This window comes from Mus musculus, chromosome 15, assembly GCF_000001635.26.
Source record: "Mus musculus strain C57BL/6J chromosome 15, GRCm38.p6 C57BL/6J".
Taxonomy (NCBI): Eukaryota; Metazoa; Chordata; class Mammalia; order Rodentia; family Muridae; genus Mus; species Mus musculus.
Genome location: NC_000081.6, coordinates 64,758,950 through 64,781,220, shown reverse-complemented (window position 1 = coordinate 64,781,220; position 22,271 = coordinate 64,758,950). Strand labels below are relative to the sequence as shown.

The 22,271-nt window shown below is 40.1% G+C and overlaps 1 protein-coding gene across 3 annotated transcripts in view; it reads left to right on the top strand.

Moving 5' to 3' along the window:
- Nucleotides 1-22,271, top strand: part of Adcy8 (adenylate cyclase 8) — a 223,262-nt gene that overhangs the window by 141,076 nt on the left and 59,915 nt on the right. For 2 of the 3 annotated variants that reach the window (NM_001291903.1, NM_009623.2), the window contains exon 8: nucleotides 13,217-13,414. The exons of the other annotated variant lie outside the window; for it this stretch is intronic. In NM_001291903.1, the coding sequence (NP_001278832.1) occupies nucleotides 13,217-13,414 (198 nt within the window). The remainder of the gene's footprint in view (nucleotides 1-13,216; nucleotides 13,415-22,271) is intronic. 3 annotated transcript variants of the gene reach the window in all.

Here is a 22,271-nt window from a genome sequence, read left to right as displayed (position 1 = left end):
GGAATACTATGAAGAAAGCAAACAATAAGAATTCCTTTAAGGAAGCAGCTAAATTCCAAAATAACCAGGAGCCATGTGGAGGGCATGATATGGAAACTCAGCAAGTTCAGCATTTTCAAAGTGAGGAACAATCAATAATAGCATGGAAATTCAAAACCACCCATTGGAACTAGACTGAAGAATATCACTGGCAAGATACAGAGTTGGTGAGATGATGATGTCATAAGCCTGATAGTCTTAGTTGACTAGCAATGAGTTGAGGCTTCTCAGAACTCCAGTTCTAGTTCTCCCCTCCCCCCCTTGTTATTTTAGCCATCTACTATTGGCTTACAGGAACAAGTGAAATCTCTAAACGTGATCCCTGACTCTCTGGTGAGTTTCCCAGTCCCTGTGTGCATCATTTTGATGTCAGACATCTTTCCTGTCCTTATATGTCCACATGAGTTAAAATTGATTACATGAGTCTGGCTGGGTGCAGACAAACAGGTTGGTCTTAAGCATACCAAAGACCAGTGCTCTGCTACCCTGAATCCAGACATGTAAGTGTTTTGCCCAGGGTCCTGATGTCTGTCCTGGCCCTGGCTCAGTCACCACTAGATTTTCCCACACCCTGGCTTTCTAAGCATTGGAAAGTAAGAAAACTAAAAGACAAGGGGATTTCCAGAATTTAAAATTGCAAACATAGAAGTTGGTGAACTAAAATAGACATTCTGAGTATTTGTTATGACACAAATATGAAGACAGGGTTATGGGTATCTCAGAAGGAAAACAAACAAACACAAAACAAAACAAGCAAAGCTGAATATGAAATAATGATTTTTGGTTTTATATTAAATATTATATTTTGCTCTTCTGGTAGAGTCTCTACATTTGTAACTAGGTTTGAGCTTCTGTGATCATCAGGAATTAACAGGTCAATAATTTAGATGTGGGTAGTCTAGTTATGAAAACATAGGATTGGCCTTGGTCTTCCATGATCATGGATTTCAAGAAAGTGGGAGATGAAGAAACTTACCAAAACATGTGAATGGTATAGAAGAAGTAAAGATATATGACTAGGGAATAAACACAATCTCTGCAGGAAGAATTCTCAAAAATTCCTTCTTGGAGATTCCATCCAAGTGTTAAAAGAACCCTCAGCACAAATTGCCATGATAAGTGTATTTTGCAGAATAAAGAGCACAAGATCTCTGAGGAAAGAAACACTGTAGTATGCTACAGAAGGCCTCCAAGGCTAGAGCATAGCAAGCTAAGGAGAAAAATAAAAAACTTCAGGAGCAAAACATCAGGTGGAAGCTTAGTTTCTCAAGCTTCTGCAATCTGTATTTCATTCCCAGGGGAGTGAAATGAAGGCTTAAGTGACACAGTAGTGTAAACTGACTTAGACTTTTAGGACACATCTTGGACTGCCTCCTAGGTAATGGATCATAGGGGTTGAAGTGGCCTTAGCAGAAAAAAAAAATGTATCTTAAACTCGGGATTTGTAAGAAGATGCCAAGGATGAAGCTTTTACATTGCTGATAAATTTTTGTGAAGAATATTAATAATTTTAATTGGATATTTATGGCAAGCAAAAATGTGTTCATAGAAAGACCATTGAGGGAGACAGGGATGGAGAGAAAGATGGAAGGATTGTGCTATGGAAAAATAGGCTTGATCTCCCAACTTAGTAAGATACGAAGACATTTCAGGTAGCCATACTTTTCATTCACAGTTCTGTGTACTTGTGTACAGTGACAGAGTCAAAATGGCTAAGCCAAGAATTTTTCTCAGCTCTGACCACCATGGACACATGCTGGGGCCTGCACTGTCTTATAAGTTATGCCTACTTCCGAATACTCCCTTCCAAATCCAAGGAGTATGTGACTTATTAGTTGATAATCACCATGGGATAAAATAAGTATTGTGTTTAAACTGTAATCCTAAAGTGATGAAAAAGCATTTGAAGTAAAATCTTTCATAACCAGAGAATGAAATATCATTCTTGTAGCACTCTGTATAACTAAACTTTGATTCCATGAATATAAATATCCAAATATTAGCCCAAGAACCATTGCATTTTGCCTCTTCTTTAACATAATTATTCTCTTCTCATCAAGTAACATCTCTCGGATCTGGTCCTTTCCTTGTTTTTGAACCTAAGTATTAAGCTATAAACTAAGCACCAGCCCCTTTTGCATGCATATATGTGCCCACAAGACAAGAACATGTGACATTCAAACTCACTTTAGTTGTCACATTGAAGAAGAACAAGTGTCTCTCACTTATTCATTGTCTACTTGTTGAGTGACTGCAGTTGGCTAGGTGAGGTGCTAGTGTGGACGCAGAGAAATGGAGAAGGCCACCTGAATGCTCTGGGTTTTTTGGTTAAGGGTAAATACTGATGCACCACGAGACTCAGTGTGAACAGTGCTATGGTTATAGGACAGTGTGATAAAGGAGGGAAGACTCATCTGAGGAAATCTGGGAAGACCTTTCCAAGAAGGTGGCACTCAAGCTTAGATCTACAGGAAAAGGCAAGCCAGGAATGAGAAAGCATGGTGGCAAGGAAGAAAAAAAGCAAATCTACTCTCTTAGCCTGGCTTCTCACTGCTTCAAACCAAAGCATGGGATTCCCTTTTCTTACACAGAAATTACCCTCAAAGCGCTTCCACTGGAAACACCCAAAATGTTAGACCGTGGTATTGAAAAATATGGTTTCTCAAGCTCAGCTCTTTCTGTTCATCTTCCATCTCATTATGCAGGAACTTAAAAGCAAATTTTTCTCATTTGTTTTTAATGATGTTACTATTAGATTGGGTTTTGGTGTGTTCCCTGGATGAGATACCTACTGGATTGAGGCTGAGAATATGGAAGACTTTGGGAAATTCCCCAGAGTTAATCTATAATGGTTTAATAACACAGCTTTTCCTGGTGTTATAACCCCAGATTCCCTTGAGCTTGACTCTGAAGACAGCTGCCGAGTTCAGCCAAGGAGTCATTAGAGGATCTGGTTTTTTACTCTGTTCAGAAAGGCGAGCTAATTTGAAGCCTTTCATGGAGTACTTAGTAGATTAAACAGACAAGTCGATCCATTAACTTTGACTAATTACCCTCCCCTTCCCTGAAGCTCTTGGGTAGATGTAACTGGAGCAGATACAGTTAGATATATTGACGTGACATCTACAGAATTACATTAGACCCTTGTTTAAGTTTGCAAATGGACACCATACAGCCTGTGGTTACATTACAGACAATACAGAAGGGAACTTTTTAACAAGGATATCACTTAGACTCTTCTATCGCCATGGATTGATTTAGTATTTGCAAGTCACAAACTATGGTCTGACAAACAGAAATCAAGTGTGCATAAGTGGGGTTTGCTTGTTTGTTTGCTTGTTCTGGTATGTTTGTTGTACAATAGTGGTGATGGAAACCAGAGCCTGCACCGTTAGGCAAAAGCTCAACCACTGAGATATATATCATCAGCTCCCACTACGTTTTTTTTTTTTTTAATTTTGAGACAGAGTCACACTAAGTTGGTCCAGTTGGCCTTAAGTCCACTTCGTACCCCAGATTTGCCTTGAAGTTGCAGTCTTCTTGCTTTAGTCTTTAAAGAGATGGGTTTTCAGACCGGTACCTCCAGGCCTAGACTGAGTGCAATACTTTAAACATATGGAAATAGGTCTGAAGAACAATAGCAAATACCTGGACTTTTCATGAACTGAATCTCTTAATTTGAGGAGGAAACATGGGATTTATTTTATATTGATCCCATCACCTACCTTTCCAATGCCTAGGGTAATTATGTCCTTGGTAAAATTTCTTTATTAAGCTATGCCCAACTGTTCCCAAACTTAGGTCACAAGGGACAACTTCCATTATTTTGACACAATTAAATTTATATCTGTGAAGGTCTTTTTCTTTCCTAAATAAATTGCTCTGATTGCTAACAATCTTTTATCCAGTTCTTAATTGATGTATCCCAATTGCTGTCTCTTACTAATATCACTGCTCTGAAGCATTGAAGAAGTCTCATTACCCTGAGATAATTCTAGCTATGCAAAGAAACTGGGTATTTTTGTTAGCATCCATGCTTAAATTTTTTCATTAACTATATCCAATTGTTTCCAAATGTAGGACACATGGTAGCTATTCATATACATTATTATTTTGAGTTGACTTGGCATCAATACACAACTTCAGTGGCTTTTCTTGAGAAAGTGCTCAGCTTTTGAAAGTACACACACACACACACACACACACACACACACACACTTCTCAAGGATCCCCAGGCCCCACCAGTGAATTCAAGATGGTGAAGCATTAGATTTATGATAGCTCTTTGAATACCTTAAAGGATCTTTTTAGGTTCTGAAGTTCAGTGAGGTTTCCTATATCTCGTGTGCGGTAGCTTCCAACAAAGAGTCTGTACATAGCTACAAGAACACTCTTTAAGAGATCAGCTCATGAACAAAAACTGAAATAGCACCTAGAGAAGCTGGATTGAAAAGGCAATACTGATTGGAAGGATACAGTGAGAGAAAGGACGCACAGCCAAAGTCCCAAACACTTTTTCCCTAGAAGCTGGTTTCTTCTTGGGTTTCAAACTCTAACTCCAGCTCCAGGGGATCAAGCCTTCATGAGAATCCCCATACCCTACCTACCTCCTCTCTCTATATATATTTTTTCTCATATACACATACATGTGCATTCATGCATGCATGTACACATGGTTGCACACGCACACAAATAAAGATAAGGAATGAAAGTATAGACAACTATGCTTGATTCGTATATTATATAATTGTATCTGAACAAATCATTTTCACACCAATAATTAAAACACCAATCATGGGTCATTTATCAGTGACTCAAAAGGTAGTTCTATCCATGAAGGGGATTAAAGTTTAGGTAACCTTTAAACTCCCCCCACATTTCGATTAAGAAAACATGTACCTGTATAAACATGTACACACAGGCACATCAACATAAACAGTATTTTCTCACAGTATTTGCATTTATGAGAAATGTCTAAATACCTTCTACTTTGGGCAGGGGGTTGAATGATTTGGGTCCTTATATATGTTCTTCATTCAATTCCTAAGCTGAAACTTTCTAGGCCGTGAACTCAAGATCATTTTGTCCATGGGACAGTGGTCACCTCTCCAGTCCCACAGCCTGGCATTTTGACTCAATGATTTCAGCGCTGGGGTTATTTGGGTTCACACCTTCCTGTGTCCCCATAAGCAAACCATTATGTGTCAATTTCTCTCTCTCCCACTCACAAGTAAATCAGGGGTCCCTTCCCCTCCCTAGGTCTCGCTCTTTATTGCATTTATTCTAACCTGACAAAAAGTCAGGATTGGGGTTTGCATCTCTTGATTGTATTACCATGGACACACTGTTTTAAGGCTGACATTTCAGTTGGCAATGTACTTCCCATTAGATGCCTTCAATTTTTTCATGTGGAAAGAGATGCCCCACAGTGTTTCGAGCAAGCAGCAGAAGACTCGTAGCTGCCTTGTTTCATTAAACATGGCCCAGATTGTAAAAATTCAACCACCATGTTTCCACACCTGAGTGACACAATCCTGAATCTAAACAAGTTTCCCAGACAAGAGAGAGTCAGCGCAAAAAAACATTTGTCCATAATTATGATTACTGGATAATTGGAGCAGGAATTGGGGACTAAGTCTCAGATGCTAGAGGTTTGCTCTTTTAGGTTCACAGTATTCTGTTCTGAGACTTCTATCAAGTCATCTGGAATTGTGGCCATACCTAAAGGCTCAGCCTCACCTGATCACCTGTACACATCCCATCCCAAGAAAATAAAGACCAGTATTGGTATCTCTGGTCCCCAAGCTGTGAGCCAGTAGTAAGAGCCAAACAGCAAGGCTGAGGCACTGAACACCAGATAGAGCACACAAAGAAAGAGAGGGACCCTGTGTTTACATATTCCTGGGGTTAAGTCCCCAAATACAAAAACTATTTTAATAACAGTACCTGCTCATACATGCTAAAGATCAAGGGTGAAGTTGGAAGACTATAAATAGTACCAAATTATTAAATGTCTCCTGTATGATCATGCAGCACTATGGGTGTCTTGCTGCTTGTGTGCTATTTCTTCATCTCAGAGAGCCTGAAATTTTATGACATACGGTACAAAAGCAAATCAAAGGTTTTCACAGAACTTTTGGTCTTTATCACATTTACCATGAAGACAGTATTTGGAAACTGAGACCTCTCCTGGAATAGCATTTAACAGTTGCCCCTACTGACTGGGCCATGAACTGATATTATTTGCACATGTCTAGACATTGAAAAACAAGACACAAATGACACTGGAATACTCTGATAGGCTTCTTAGAAATTTCTAGACTGTTCATTCAAAAAAGCAGAGGGGGACGTTTCGAACCTTGTTATTCCATTTCCTAGAGTGCAAGCTATTAGACTGTTATAAATTACTTCAAAGCTCTTCTGGGGGAAGACATTGAAGATTTCCTCTCATAGCAAGACCTTAGATATCCCTTTGGTTTTATGTGGAAAGGAGGTTTATTGCCATAAGTAATAGGAAAAAGTAAACTAGATTCTTATCTGAGAAGTGCAGAAAAAAGATTGTTTGCATGTGATACTTCATTTTCTCTTCACAAACACATGGAAAGCTGTGCCCTTGGCTATTGAACCTCACTTGTAGGGACTTGTCCAAGTTCCTATTGATTTTATTCCTATAAGAGGTAGGAAATGCTACATTTAGGTTTTGAAGACTTTATGTGGGTATTTTCAGAAATGTCACGCAATTGATGTTTATTTAAAGACCACTCTGTGCCTTCTGGAAGAAAAACAAATTTCAACTCATGTTCAAAGAAATCTATTATTCTCATCTCTAGATTTGGGGGAAGCACAATTCTGTCTTTCCCAAACGTGACAACAGTCTCCACAAACTCTCAAATCCAGAGTGTTGGAGATATCCCAATAAAAAGAGCCTTCTTAACAAGAAAAAAGACAATAATTAAAGATAGTGAATATGTAAATTGGCATGATTCACTCACCCCACCATGTGTATATAACCCCACTATGTGCCCTCTTATATATTATACATGATTATATTTTATCAAAAAAATGAGTTTTTGGAAAGGAAAAGCTTCCTCTTAGGAAGCTTGGATTTGTATTTTAACAAACAGTATAGAAAATAAATTTCATTTCTGTGTGTACATGGGGCATTCCCATCCAGTCCAAGTATTATTCTTTTGTCCTTTAGGACCAAGGATGCTACATCAGAATTACAAAGATGATATCTTTCCCATAGTCCCAGCCCTGTGCACAGCAGGCAAGTAGAGTGGTGGATGCTCAAGGCCAGGCACAAGCTATCCCAGAAATGATGGTAAGGTGGCCCAAACAGTCAGTAAAAGGAGCCTTTGACCCTCCTACTTCTTAGTGAAGACTCAAATATGAAACTGAAAAGAAGCCATCTTTGAGAAATGACCAGCCTGCTCAGTGTAAGTAGGAAAGCCTAGGTTTGCTCAACCCATCATGCTCTGCAAAGCCTTCTAAAGCAGCAGTGAGCAGTGCCTCATTCACAACTTCTTGTAGCTGGATACCGAAGCTACCACAATCACCTCCTATGGGAGCTAAAAAGAAAAAATTACAGAGCCCTTTCTCTTTAGCCTTTTTAAGCAAGCCAGCTCAAGGGAAATGCTCAAGCTGAAGTTAGTCAAGAAAGGAAAGTTTTCAGGAAAAGAAAGTCTAGAAAAGAGAGGTTCCAGAAAAGACTCAAAGTTATCCCTTTCTGACATCAGGTCTCTGATATTCTAGAGCAGCACTGGGAGGTGTAGTGGGGAAAGCACTCTCTGTGTTCCCCAAATGCAAAGGAAGCCCTCATATTGAGATGTACTGTGATGATGCCTTTAAAGGCTATTGTTCTTGGCTGGAATGTCACCTGTCATGGCTGTATCTTTTATTTCATGATGCTCTGATGACCAAAAGCTAGAAATATAGCACATGAAATATTTTTTTTTTACTTAGATCTGGAATAGAGGATCTTTTTAAATGTAGAGTTATGTAGGGAAGAATAGGAGATAAAAACAGGACATTTGATAATAAGACCAGCAACACCTTTCTGGAGATAATCTTCATGTAGGCAACCTTACATCCATACAATAAATTGTTCATTAAATGTGTGTTCACATTTGAGTGAACCCATCAGGTGCTGGAAACATCGACATAGATGAGGCACTGTGTCCGATTTCAAGATCAGAGATTAATGAATAAGCACACATGTGTTCAAGAAATTAATTAAACTGCTAAGGACAACGTAGGCTCAAAATAGGCTCCCCAGAGGAGACCATGTCTGATTTCATTTTTAAAAGGACAGGTCAGACATGTGGCCAGGATCTGTGTGCTCTGGTGCATGAGACAAAATGGACTGAGTAACTGCTGACGAGATCAGGTTTTATCAGGAGTCCAAACTCCAGTCCAGGTCATCACCCATTAGGATGGAGTCTGATATCCATCAAAGAGTTTACATATGGCATGAACAGACTAGAAAACCTCATGTATAAAAGCCAGGGTACTCTGGGAGCTCCTGAGGAAATAGAATCAAATGGTGGCCATTCTCCTGAAGGAGGTAATTCAGCATTCTGGAAGGCATCATATGGATGAGCGCCAATAGGTCTTATTCAGAAACTGGTTCAGTCAAGTAGAAAGGAATAAAAGCAAGTAAGGAACTCTGACCACTGTTTCCAAATCAGCATCCCATGAAACACAGAAAAAAAGTTCAACAAGAAATTTGGGGTCAAAACATTTGGACAGTGCAGAGGCTAAAAGGATCTCATCCTTTAGACTTTATCTTGGTCATATATATTGTGAGATCTCAGTAAGTGGATATAAGAACATGTATGTTTAGCAAGCATGTGCTGAGTTATAGTTATAAAATGTGAGGCACTGTCATGGGTAACTGTCAGGAAAAAAAAGTCTCCTGTAAAAGAGGCAACAGGAAGCAAATATTCAATTCACACTTCCTGCCTGGTTGGTCCACAGACCGGCAGCATCACGCAGAACCCTGTGATGTCTCTGCTTCTTGGAACATATGGAGAAGGACTGAATTGGGAGGATTTAGTCATGAGGCTGTGTAAGCTGACTTCCAGAATCTGCATCGGTGCCATGAAGGAAGGGTGTGCTCACATTTACTCCTTTGCTTTGGGTCTCCTTTATGCGTCCATCAATTCCCCTCCTCCCTACCAGCCTACCTCTGTCCAGGACTTATAACTGTCAGTTTTGTTGTGTGATCTATTTAGTTTAACCTGTGTTATCTGTGTAACTGTAGGATTGGAACTGCACACTGGACTCTGTTGGGGCCACCAGTGGGTATTCTGAGGGCAATGACTCCTCCTTTTCTGAATCAGTACGAAAAGTTCAGCAGAGGGGAATGGGGATCCCTTAAAACCCTCTTCCATCTACAGCTGGTAGTTGATGCACCCTATAGAGGGATCTCAGCTGCTGTGCATTTGAGTTACAGTGGCTGTGGCATTTCACAGCTCTTCACCCATCTTCTAGCCCTTACATCCATTCCTATTCCCTTATCTTCAATGAAAAACTGGATGGGTCTCACAGAGGTACTTTAAGCCTTAAATTTTGTACCAAAAAACAAGGCCAAACAATGTCATGGCCATCCAGGAAGTGACAGGGCCTGGAGAGAATCAGAGCAAAAGTGGGTTCAAAGGAAAGGAAGATGAATCCTACAAAAAAAATATTCATGGCATAAACCAAATGATGACCTTCCCACCCTCACGCAAATTCAGCTAACAAAGGGCTCCCCAGACCCTGTGGTGCTCATTTCCACAGTGTCCACATTCTCAAGCTATGTCCTGTCTTTAAGTTTATGGCTATGGAATGTCTGTAATTCACCTCTGAACTTTGGTATGTCCTAAGAACTGTGGGGAAGAGAGTGATTACAGAAACACCTGTAGAGAATATGGATCTGAACAAGAATAATTCTAGGAAAGACAGCAGCTGTTTTGTAATGAAAGTCTGACCTAAACATTCAACCCAAGCAGTAACTGACATTTCTGCTGCTGTTCTGACCTCACTGATATCGAAAGCACCAGATAAGGTGAACAGCATCATTTATTTATAGCATCATCTATTTATAACAGCATGGCGATATCTGGTTAATGTGAAATATATGACTACTTTGTCCTGAGTTCCCAAACACCTAGAAACACCATCAAAAAAAAAAAATAAGAATATGCAGTATCATTGAATGTTAAATGATATATCACATCTATATTAAAAGTGGATTTTGAAAATATGTTCAATTATGTATGTGCATCTCATAATCAAATATGCTGATATTATTTCCTCCACTTGTGTTTCTAATTCTGTGTTCAGAATTTGGAGGTCAATTTAAAATTGGAATCATTTGGGAACTCCAGTTCTGTTTTGACCTCATCTCAATCTCACTCTTATAGCTAGGTGACTTATAAAAAAGAAAAATGTTGTGCTATTAAAAATAGATTATCCTGGTGTGACTCTATGTAGACAAATGACTTGTGTCACACATTCCGAGTTACTCCTTACAAACGAATCATTGTAAAGACACACGTATCTAGACTTCCAATACTGGCAGCATCAGACCATTAAGATCAACATAGGACAAAATTCCAGTCTTCTCTGGTATAGGGTATCAATGATCATCCCAAGCTGTAGTTACCCCAAAAGTCATGTACTCTGTGCATAGGAGTTACACAAAAGTAGGATAATTGGCTTCTCTGTTCTTTATTTCAATTTGCTTGACATCTTGAGATGACTTGGTTCTTCTCTTTATTATAGGTAGCCTAAATATAGCTGAGGGTCTCCACCACAACACTGGGATGGAAGATGGAAGTGTCTCCTTCCCAGCTAGTACCTACATCTTCATAGTACTGATAAATGAAAAGAGGGATGAGAACAAATTTATTCTCATTGGGAACAAATATCTCATTGATATCCAGGACCATGTAGGGGGTTCTGAGCAGGAAATATTTCATTGGTCACTGCCTTATACAAGTGGTCAATGACATAGAATCCTCTGATCAGCAAGCAACCAACAAAATTCACCCCGAGTTTCCAAGGCCTCTTATAGATTAGCATCAGTTCCGGATGACATTTTTCATGAGCCCGTATCAGCTTGAGAAGAAATAAAGGCAAAGTATAAAAGTTACCTAATTGCTTGTGTTCATTTGGCACATAGCTCAATAAAAGAGCATTTACCTGATGTGTGCAAAGTGCTGGGTTTGATCCGCAGCCTTACTAGAAAGCAGTTAACAGTTAATTAATTAATTCAAGCTTATCCTTGTTTCCAAGACTGTCATTTTGTTAGGAAAAGAAGTCCAAGCCCTTCTTTTTATGAAATAATGGTGCTCGTCTTTTTGAGTTGATTTAATGTTAATCTTTCATTGAGTACAATTGCCCTAAATCTGTACTTGTGGTCAACATTGCTGTTGTAACAAATCTGTCCCCAAAACATGTTTTGAAACTTGCCTGCCCTGTGAATCCTGGAGTGTTAGAGCTTCAGGTATGATGGGTTAGTAGAGTGGATATGCTTGATTTAATCAAGAGAAGGCAATCTGTAAGAAAATTAAAATTATCTACAGCAATGGAGGTGTGTCACTACAAATGCATGTGTATACTGTAACTGTTGGATTCCAGCTGTAAGCACTTCTGAGGAGAGTTCTGGTATCCCTCAGTCATAATGAATGTCCAGACAGAGACAACCTGAGTATCCCTTCCACTTCCTCTCCAAGGCAGAAAAGTATGTTACATCCAAAGTACATGGGAAGAATTGTTGCCTATGAAACCAAATAGGAGATCCACTGAGGGAAAACCATTTCAGCTTCCTTGGTTGCATAACCACATTGATTCTCGGGAAATCTAGCCCTCTGGAGCCTGATGTCCAATTTTCTGCAACATTGGTCTCTACTTCCTTCAAAGGACTATATGACTTCAAAGAGGCCAGAGTCCATGATTCCTAAAGTCAGTGGGTTCATCTCAGATTTGAGAAAGTCATAGCTCTTGATCAAGTATCTCTAAGGTGATTGATGCATGAAAGATAGAGGCCAGAGGATCTGAAAATTCTCCACCACCCTTCATGTGCTTTCCTGAGATGATCTATAATTTGATGTCAGCCTAGCCTGTGTTCCAAGAGTAGCTAAATTAAGAGGCTGGCAGAGGCAAACAGAGGCTATGGGTTTATACTTCCTCATAGATGTACCACAGCCTCATTCTTCACTCAGGGAAATCCTTGATGCTGGATGGAACTCCTCTACTCCTCTATCCCTTTAGGCCAACTTATACTTTGATTTAATTTTAAGTTTTCTTTAATAAGCTATCTTAAGTTGGAGCTGTGAGTGAGTATTGCATTTGGCTACAGCCAGCCAGTTGATTTTTATCAGTGGCGGTTGAGTCACCAGGAGACAAGATCTCTGACATGTCCTCATGAGCCAATGCAATCTCTGCATCCATGTCCCCATGTCCAATTACCAGCCATGGCGGTACATCTTTCTCCACCTCATGCTGTGTAATCCTGGGAAACAGTGAGATGCTGAAATTGCTCGAATTTTTTTTTTGCCTAAAGAATATTATACATATATCTATATGACAATATAGATATATAATGGTTTGTCTTGGAAGAAAACTTTCTATGTGTAAAAAAAACTGTATTAATATTTGTCAAGTTTGAGAAGCAGAGCCTGGCACATATGATTGTCTGTGTCTGAGAGATGCTTAAAATGAAACTGCCAATCAGGAAGCACACTGAGTCTTCTCATCACCATTGGGTGAATGACCTCATCAAAGTGTAGAATCTGCTCAGTGGGAAAAGATCCCTTTGCTGAGATTGTTGGATACACAGACTTTCTGTTACTTATTGGTTCTCTTTCTCTCATACCTGGGATGTGCCAGGTTAGAGAAACAGTGGTGACTCCCATTTCTCAGGCAACAGCTCCCTAAATGCCTCAAACCAAAGGAATTCAGCCACACAGAGGGAAGAGATCACTCCTCTCCCTGTGACATTTTGCCAGGTTGTGTTTCTCTGAACCAAAGGCTGCTAACTGATCACATGTGGTAGGCTCCACTGAATACAAGTGCATGGGATGCTGTGACTGTATGCAATGCAACATGATCTAAAACAACATTGCGTTTCTTTTGGATCCTAAGGGGACTAGCAGGTTTATTGTATCTGCATGTGCTTTCCCTCTAGACTCTGGCTGCCCTAACAAGAAATTCAATAAATCTGCTTCCAAACCATCTCGCACAAGCTTTGCATGTCCAGTCTGGGCCTGAGGAAATTAACAAGAGAATAGAGCATACCATCGACTTGCGGAGTGGCGATAAGTTGAGAAGAGAGCATATCAAGCCATTCTCACTGATGTTTAAAGACTCCAGCCTGGAGCACAAGGTAGAACCGAGTCTCCACAGTGGCTTTTTTTTTTTTCTGAAGTAAATTACTGTCAATGTTGGTGGGATTAGAGAGCACAAGGGCTGTGGTCTTGCTTTCTCTGTTCTTCCTTTGGTTTGGTTTGATTGGGTTTTTTTTTTCCTTATGATCTTTGAAATAATGAGTAAACTGAAGGCCATGAAGGGAGATACTCATTAGATAAAGAAAGCCTCGTCTCTGCACTTTAAGGGAAAGATGCCAAAGGAACAAAGACGCCTTGACTCAGTAAGCATCAAAAGGGTTTCTTCCACTTTGAGTCAGTAAAGCCAAGTAGTGTTGCTAAGCCTTTGCATTCACTTCCATTGTAACCCTGATAGTTTAACATACATGGATTCTCAAAACCTGATGTAAATGTAAGCACTGAGCCCGGTATCACTTATATCTTAAACACTGTCTGATTTTTCACATGTCTGCTGTATTGGATCAGACTTAATCCTCTATCTAAATTTGATAGTAAACCATAGACTGTGAGTCAAGCTTAACCCCTCCCTTGCTACTTCCTTTCTGCGTGACCTCTGATAAGAAAAATGACATCTCCGAGCCTGCACTCCCTTCCGTAAAAGGAGGTCGTTATACATGCCTCAGTCACAAGTTGTCTGGCTACTTTTTGTTCTTGTGACTTAAAAAATAAATAAATAAGTAAAAACTGGCAATGCAGTGAAGGAAGAGAGGATTTCTTTTGATTCACAGTTCAAGGTTCAGTCCATCGTGGTAAGGAAATCAGGGTGCTTGAAGCAGATGGTCATATTACCTTCACAGTCAGGAAGAAAGGTGCAGTCAATGTTAAGGTCTGGCTCCTTTTCACCTTCATATTTGGTTCAGGAAGCCAGTTCATGTAGGTGTCACCTACAGATAGAGTGACTATTCCTACTCAGGTAACTTAGTCAATAAAAGCCCATGTGTGTCCCAAGGATAACATTTGTAGATAGTCCCTCACATGCATGCTCTGCACTTCCCAGACTAGATGATTCTGCATCCTGTCAATTTGACAGTCATAAACCATCACACAAGTTATTATGATAGTCTCCAAGACAATGCCTTGCTTAGGCAAATCGTTCAAATATGGCAAGCTGTCACTGTGCTGGTGACATTCTCTATTTCCTTCTTCTATTTCAAACCTGTACTGGGGAGAAGCAAAGATAGGTGGGGTATATTGCTTCAGTCAACTGCTCCCTTTCATTGCCAAGAGCAGACCATTTTTCCTTAGCTGAGCCCAGGGTGTGTTTCACATCTGCAGGAGCCTCCAGCAAGAACAGCAGGGTACTTGCAGCAAATTTCAGGAGCCTGACCCACTATTTCATGAAGCTCCTGTTAACGATTCCTTTATGAGTTTATTCAGCTGCCTGGAGATTGTGCTTTTCCCAGTTAGGAGAATTCACAATGGTGTGCACATGCCCTGTTATAACTTACCGGCCCCATTCTCAATGAGATTCTCTGATCCCTACCTACAGACAGCAAACTCTAACATGAATACCTTCCACCTTCAGTTCCTAGTTCAGATTCCATTGTGTCTATGCACAAAAAAAAAAGGAAAGAAACAAACATTTTCCTCACTCAACATCCCCCCCAAATAGCAGGTGTGATTTTTCTTATTCATAATATAATTAAGGGCTTACATGCCAAAATTAAAATCATTTTGTCTTCTGGATACTCTACAAAAGGAACTAGGATAATGAGCAGAGGGAATTTTCAGAGAATCTTCATAATTAGCCTGTATAGACATTACAGTTTAGCCCAGAAGTGAGCAAAACCCTTTACTCATTCATGCTAAAAGTGCACTTGCCTCTCTCTCACCCTAACTCCTGCAGACTGTATTATCTAGTGTGTTTTAGCTAACAGTTTCTGCATCTTACCTGCAGCTCCCTGATACTAGAATGAAAATGGATCAGTGGCAGGAAAAGCATGTTTGAGTCTGAGTTATCTAAGCCTCTTCCAGAACAGTTAGAGGGTGGTACTCTAGTATACGTGGGGATTTGCCCATGGATGATCCAGCTATGTGTCATCTAGCATGTGCTCTGTGGGTCTCAGGGTAAAGGGCAGGGGAGCATGCTTCAGGAGACATTTAGTACCCTCCCTTAGGTTCCAGAGCCATTCCTCAGTCACAGATCCTCTTTGGAGAGTAAGTTACTGCTGAGCATAGACATGGCTTCAGCTATGTATCTACAGCAGAAAGTATAAAATGACTAAAACAACATAATAAGGCAGATGCTTATTCAAAAGGGACAGAGAGAAGCAGTAAAGAAGCCTGGGGGACTGAGGTTGAGAGTCACTAAGATTCAAAGGCCAGTGCTCTTGCTCATATCTCAGTCTCTGCTCAGATTCCTGGGGCTTGCTCCTCCTGGTGCTTTTATGAAGAAGACAAGCCTGTCCACCCTCATCCTTCGTAAACTTTGGATGGAAGAGGCAAAAGACAAGGGTTTCCGTAGGAAAATGTCCTAAAGCCTAGCAAAATAAAGGCAAGATTCTGAAAGCATGGTATGCTATGATCCAAGAATAGCATCGGTAGGATATGTAGGCTTATTGCATCCTTAGAGAAAACTTTGCTCTCGCACTCACAAAAGGAACACTGACATTTCAAGAGGTTAAGCATTGGTCATAGAAATCCAAAGGCATGAGCCATATTTTATTGACTCTAGGGAATCAGTCATTGATCCAATGATACTCTATCTTCTATGTATTATTCAGATATTAAAAACTATACCATATTAGGAGTTTATAAGAAGCATGCACAACACACACATACACACACACACACATGTACACGTACACATACATACCACACACACACACACACACAGCTGGGCTAGCACACTCAGGACAATGATGACCAGGAAATAAAATCCACCCAACACGTAGCACAGTGAAGAACCCACATTCCTAATTCTGTCAGTGAGAAGATAAATGGAAAGAATGCCTCACGATCCAAACTTCAAATAAATCTACACAGCTTTGCCCCAATTCAGTCTGTGTGAAAAACCTCTGTCAGAACTTAAGGCGACCCTGGTTGATACTGCCACCTGGTGACTGGAAGAAACAATCACACACCTCCATGGAAAAATATCTCCCGATTTCAAGAGTCCCAAGACAGCAAAAGACACCCTGATTTCAGAGGTGGCTAAATGCTCATGCTACCAAAAATTCACATTTTAAGTAAAAATGTGCATATTTTTTAGCATTTCTAAATATCTGGAGTATTTATAATTGCGAAACCTCTTTTGATCGTAAAAGCATGTTCTCTGAAAGAAAAATGGACATGGAAACATTGATTGTACCCTTGCAATTTTGTATGGAAGGAAAGGTTCCACTCTGCTTAGACAACAGAAATAAGCAGGAATGAGGATTAGTTCCCTGCCTTTACGAGTCAGCCACAGAGAACAAAGCTACACTGGAATGTGTAGACATGCCATTCAGACATTACCTGGCCGTGACTTATAAGGACTGATACGTCCATCAACAGTATCATATGCAACCAGGCTTTTGTGTGCTTTGTAGTGTTGCACAAGTACTTGTTGTATGAATAAGAAAATGGACAAAGAGCTAGAGAAATGGCTCAGTGAGCAAAGCACTTGCCACCCAAGTGTGGCGACTTGAAGTGAAATCCCCAGGATCTACAGAAAGTCAAGCATGGTAACAGGCCCCCCTAATTCCAATGCTTGTGGGCAAGACGGGAGGTGTAGACAAGAGCATCCACAGAAACCTTAAAGCCAACAGCCTGGTGTGTGGAGTGTCAAACAAAATAGACACACTATCTCAAACCAGAGAAAGGTGAGGACCTACATCCAATATTGTCCTTTGATTACATATACCATAGAACCACATAAACACACATAAAACAAGAAAATGAAGAAGGACCTCGGGTACAATGATCCAGGAGGGTGGCTGCACTTCCCATCACTTATCTCAGGATGTATTTTACAAATGATAAACTAAAGAACAGGAGTGGGCTTTGATCCGATCTCATTCAGTAGATTTTCAGGAGGGAAAACTAAATTCTCCTTGATCCTCACTTGGGAATTCACTATTTCATATATGCCCTGAAATTTCTCTGAAGATGATATCTAGACTTCCTCAAAATCATCAATTTTATAGAAAAAAAATCTCCTTATTGCTTTTTTTATGTTGATTGTGACTGGGATTGAAGGTCTTTTTGTATTCCTTTTGCTCTTCAGGTTTTGTCTTTGGGTAGCGCCCCTTGTCTTAACTCCCTTTATTAAGGCTCTCACATTTGCTTTGGAAGTTGAGAGGCTTTGCTTTCCAGTGAGGAACTTGTCCTTCTTGCTCCCTTCTGTTTCTAGAGTTCTTACAGGACGGTAGTATGTCTCAGCTTCTGGTCCTCATTCACCACTGGAACTAGACTTGCTCTGAATGAAGGTTAGGAAGGAGATGGCAGATAATTCCAATTACAGGCAGATGTCCCCAGACATAGAAGCCAACAAAAGACCTTTAGAGCCTTGGGAGAGTTGAGTAGCATGGGCACTTACTTGCAAGAACTAAGTGTGGTGTTCCATAAGCAATAGGATGGGGCAAGGTCTTCATGCTGAGTAAAGACAAGAATATGTTACTGGACATCCTGTAATCAGTTGGACATTTTGACTTCCGGTGTTGGCATTTTAGTGGGTGAGGCATTAAAATAAAATCAACTTGGTGAAAATCAGATTTTCTTCCTCCTTCCAACTCTGACATCATCTGTGTGCTTCTGAGACTTCTGTCTTTAAGAAAGCCTCTTTCTGTAAAACTCTTCATTCTGCACACTGCAGAGTTGCTTTGTGATCTTGTATGAGATGCAAGTGCCTGCTGGTCAATTGTCCTTAAGAATCTGATTTTGCCAGGGGATATGAATTTGAGACATGTTTTTGGAGGATTTTGTTTTGTTTTGTTCTGTTTTAATTTTCAGCCATATTTCTTTGTCATTTGGCTGAGCGGACATGATTGAGACCAGCTGGTATCAAAAGGTCCCTAGGTCAACTGGAGCCAGTATGGACTCTGACAGCTCTGTAAAGCTTATACTTGTATCAGGAGGAAAAAAAAAGGCCTTGATTCAAATTCCCCTTCGGAAATAAAATCAGGCACAGAGTTACATATTATTTTACAGTAGCAGAAACAGATGGATAGTCTCTCGTCACTCCAATAGACTTTTCTGGACTCATGAAAAAAACCCTTACTTTGTTCAAAGATATTCAGTCTTCATTTTTTAAAAGGAAAAAGAAGAAAAAGCATGAAGCTGATCACCTAGTAAACATGACTTGAGCCCAGTTTTTGTCAATATGATCTATGAAGCAAGACAAAGGACTTCACCTCGCTGACATGATTATGACCAGATGTCTGTAAGGGTTAGTACGAAAATTAAGGGCTGGCAAGGTGACTCACAGGGTAAAGACACTGGCTGTGCACGAAAGAAAACTCTGAGTTTGGAATCCCGGAATCTACATAAAAGTTGGACACTTACTGAAGCGTCTGTAATTCCACCACACTCCTTCATACTAGACCAGGTAACTTGGCATATCAAGCTGGGCAGAGGGCCAGTAATGCCCTCTTAATATATCCTGCATCCTAAAGTACCAGGATTCCAACCTCTACCCACTTAATCTAGCACTGACTTGCCACTCATTAAGTAAGGTACTCCCATGATGCCCTAAGCTCACTGGAGCAGACACATTGGCTGCCTTGGCTCCTAGGATGTGTCTTAAGAATGAGAAAGACAAGCTCCTTTTTTAAGGGCATCTTTTGTTTGAATAGCTCCCACTGCTGTGTCTCTTCCTATGAGAACAAGCCATTCACATGTTTTGATCTCTTTCACACATGGGTTTCTTCACATTCCCACAAGAACTGCCTTTCTAGCCTCCCTTCTTGTTATTTCTAGCAAGTCCATCTGCTATAACTCAGAGCACTTGATCGGTTCAGTTCACGCTCTGCCTGTCTGTGTTCTGCTATCCATCCTGTTCTGCGCACTGGAGAAAGACAGAAAGCCACAGCTTCTGTTCTCATGGAATTTATACTCTAACTTTGTGACCTTGAGCCAGTCACTGACCTTTCCATTCTAAAAAATGGGACCAAAGTGCCCATGAGCTGTGAGGCTCTTGGGCAGGGGAAATCCACTGAGCGTTTATGTGCCTCAGAGTTTGCAATAAACTGCTCTAAGGTAGCACATGTTTAAGGAGGCATATTCACCTATCATTTACCGTCATGTCAGACTCTATCTTAAACATTTTACACTTATTACCTCATGCATTGTTACAATACCCTTTCTGTAGGTGCTAGCTTTACCATCTGACAGGTGTGAGCCTCAGAATCTGGGTACCTTTTCCAGGGCAACACAGATGGAATTCTAATCTATTTCAATATGTCTCCTAATCCCAGACTACCATTAATACAGAAGCAAAATCCTACAATTTATAGTGCCTGCTTTTCATGCAGTTTAGAATATCTCTGTGATATTGATGGTAAAGGATATGATACAGGGAAGTGATTACAAAGCGATTCATGTGGCAAAGACCTTGAAGGGACAAAAAGAGTAAAAAGTATTTGAAGGAAAGAAAGGAGTAACATGTAAACTCGTTTGTTTGATCCTTTACCTTCCCACTACACAGATGCATGTGTAGACACATATACAAATAATACACTACATGTCCTTGCCACATGGAAAAACCACTGAGATAAGCTAACAGTAGGGCAGCTGTATCGATCTAGCTCTCTAGGCACATGTGTCCATCAAATAAGTGAATAAACAAATTCATAGAATACATTTCTTCTTAAAACAGTGGGAATAGAAACAATCCTGAGCTCTGTATTCGGAAAGCAGAAAAAGGTGAGCAGTCAAGAACTTCTTACGTAACGGAATGGTTTGAAACAGCATAAGAAAAGAAAAGGTAGCTCTTACAAATACGCAAGGCATGTGAAGTTAAATTGAGAGGAACATCACATTTTATACATAAATCAGCTCTTAGATCTTGCTCATTTCTATTTAATAAAGACTATTGTAGTTTTCATGATATGAAACAAGGTCTGAGCTGAATGCTTTCAAAACATTCATTTAATGCTACTATTTCCTGCTACATGATAGTTACTATTTGTCACCCAAGAACCTCTTTAGATAATCCTTTGTCTGCGTAAAATTGATATTTTATATGTGTTCAGAATTTCTCTTAAGTGACTGTGCACTTTAAAAGTTAGGTGGAGGGTTAACAGGTTTTAGTAAAATTGTATCAGACACTTCTTTCCTCTTACTATAGACTCTTAATTTACCATGACTGAAATAGGGAGGCATTTGACCAAGAAGGCTTGAAACCTGAATAACTCGCTGTTCTGATGTTCTGATGTTGGCTTCTAGAACAATAACCAGCATGCACATCTTTCTTAGAGATGACCAGAATTTTCTTGCTTCGTGCCATTCCTGTTTGGAATTTGGAGCTTGAGTCAAATGGTCTCAGATGTTGTTTTTACATTTTTTTTTCCTAAATCAGACACATCCTCATCTTCCTCAGGGTCTCATTTTGAAGATTATTTTGAAGGAATGGTTCTCTTGTAACATCCGGTTTCTCTTAGGTTTTTTTTCTTTCTCCTGTCCTTGTAGATCTTAAAACAGTAGAAGTGTTTAGGTCTACTTCTTCATGTATGAATGACAAGTTTCAAAGAGGGTCCGAGAAGAAACCCAGCCCTTATTAAGATGCAGCTTTATCGGATTCCCCATTCTCTTCGTGCCTTGCAAAACACTGCCATTTGTACCAGCCTCTAGGCAATCAAATAATTTTAAGGGCCATTTCACTTGTGTGTTTTTATTAGACCAATTAGCCATCTCCACTCCTACAAAATCAGTGCTTTCAGAGTGATAAATACCAATTCTGCCTACAATGATATGACACAGAATGATAGAATTGAAGTTTCATCCCAGCCCTTCATACTGAAGCATCATTGTCTGCAACCAGGGCCTTCCAAGCAAAGAACATAAAAGAGATACCATCTTCTTGGTTTTACAATGGCTTGTGCAATGGTCAGTCCAATTCCCTACTAAGAATGCTACCACTTGCAGTTTATAGATAGAAAGTAGTATGACTTATACATCTGCCTTATACATGTGACACAGTTTATCTCAGAAACATGTTACCATGCTCCTTTGAGTCATCAACACATAAAAATACTCTATAGCATCAGGTTGCTTGAAAGAAGTGAGGTGGTACAAGATTCTGCAATGGTCACTTGTAAAATTGTTACTACCAATGAATGATTTTATTGGATGAGAAATAAGAAAAACTAATATATTTTAAAGCCTAAATTTCATTACAAATTAGATGTTTTGTTATGGTTATGCCATTTGTACAAATAATGTAAGTATGCTCTGGGCCATCACCATGAAGTATGATACACAACCTTAACAGTAGAAGAGATCAGGTTGCCAGGCGTGGTGGCACATGCCTTTAATCCCAGCACTTGGGAGGCAGAGGCAGGCAGATTTCTGAGTTCCAGGCCAGCCTGGTCTATAAAGTGAGTTCCAGGACAGCCAGGGCTATACAGAGAAACCCTATCTCGACAAACCAGAAAGAAAGAAAGAAAGAAAGAAAGAAAGAAAGAAAGAAAGAAAGAAAGAAAGAAAGAAAGAAAGAAAGAAAGAGAAAGAGAGAGAGAGAGGGAGGGAGGGAGGGAGGGAAGGAGGGAGGGAGGGAGGGAGAGAGAGAGGGAGGGAGAAGGAGGGAGGGAGGAAGGAAGGGAGAGAGGGAGGGAGGGAGGGAGGGAGGGAAGGAAGGAGAGAGGGAGGGAGGGAGGAAAGGAGAAAGAAAGAAAGAAAGAAAGAAAGAAAGAAAGAAAGAAAGAAAGAAAGAAAGAA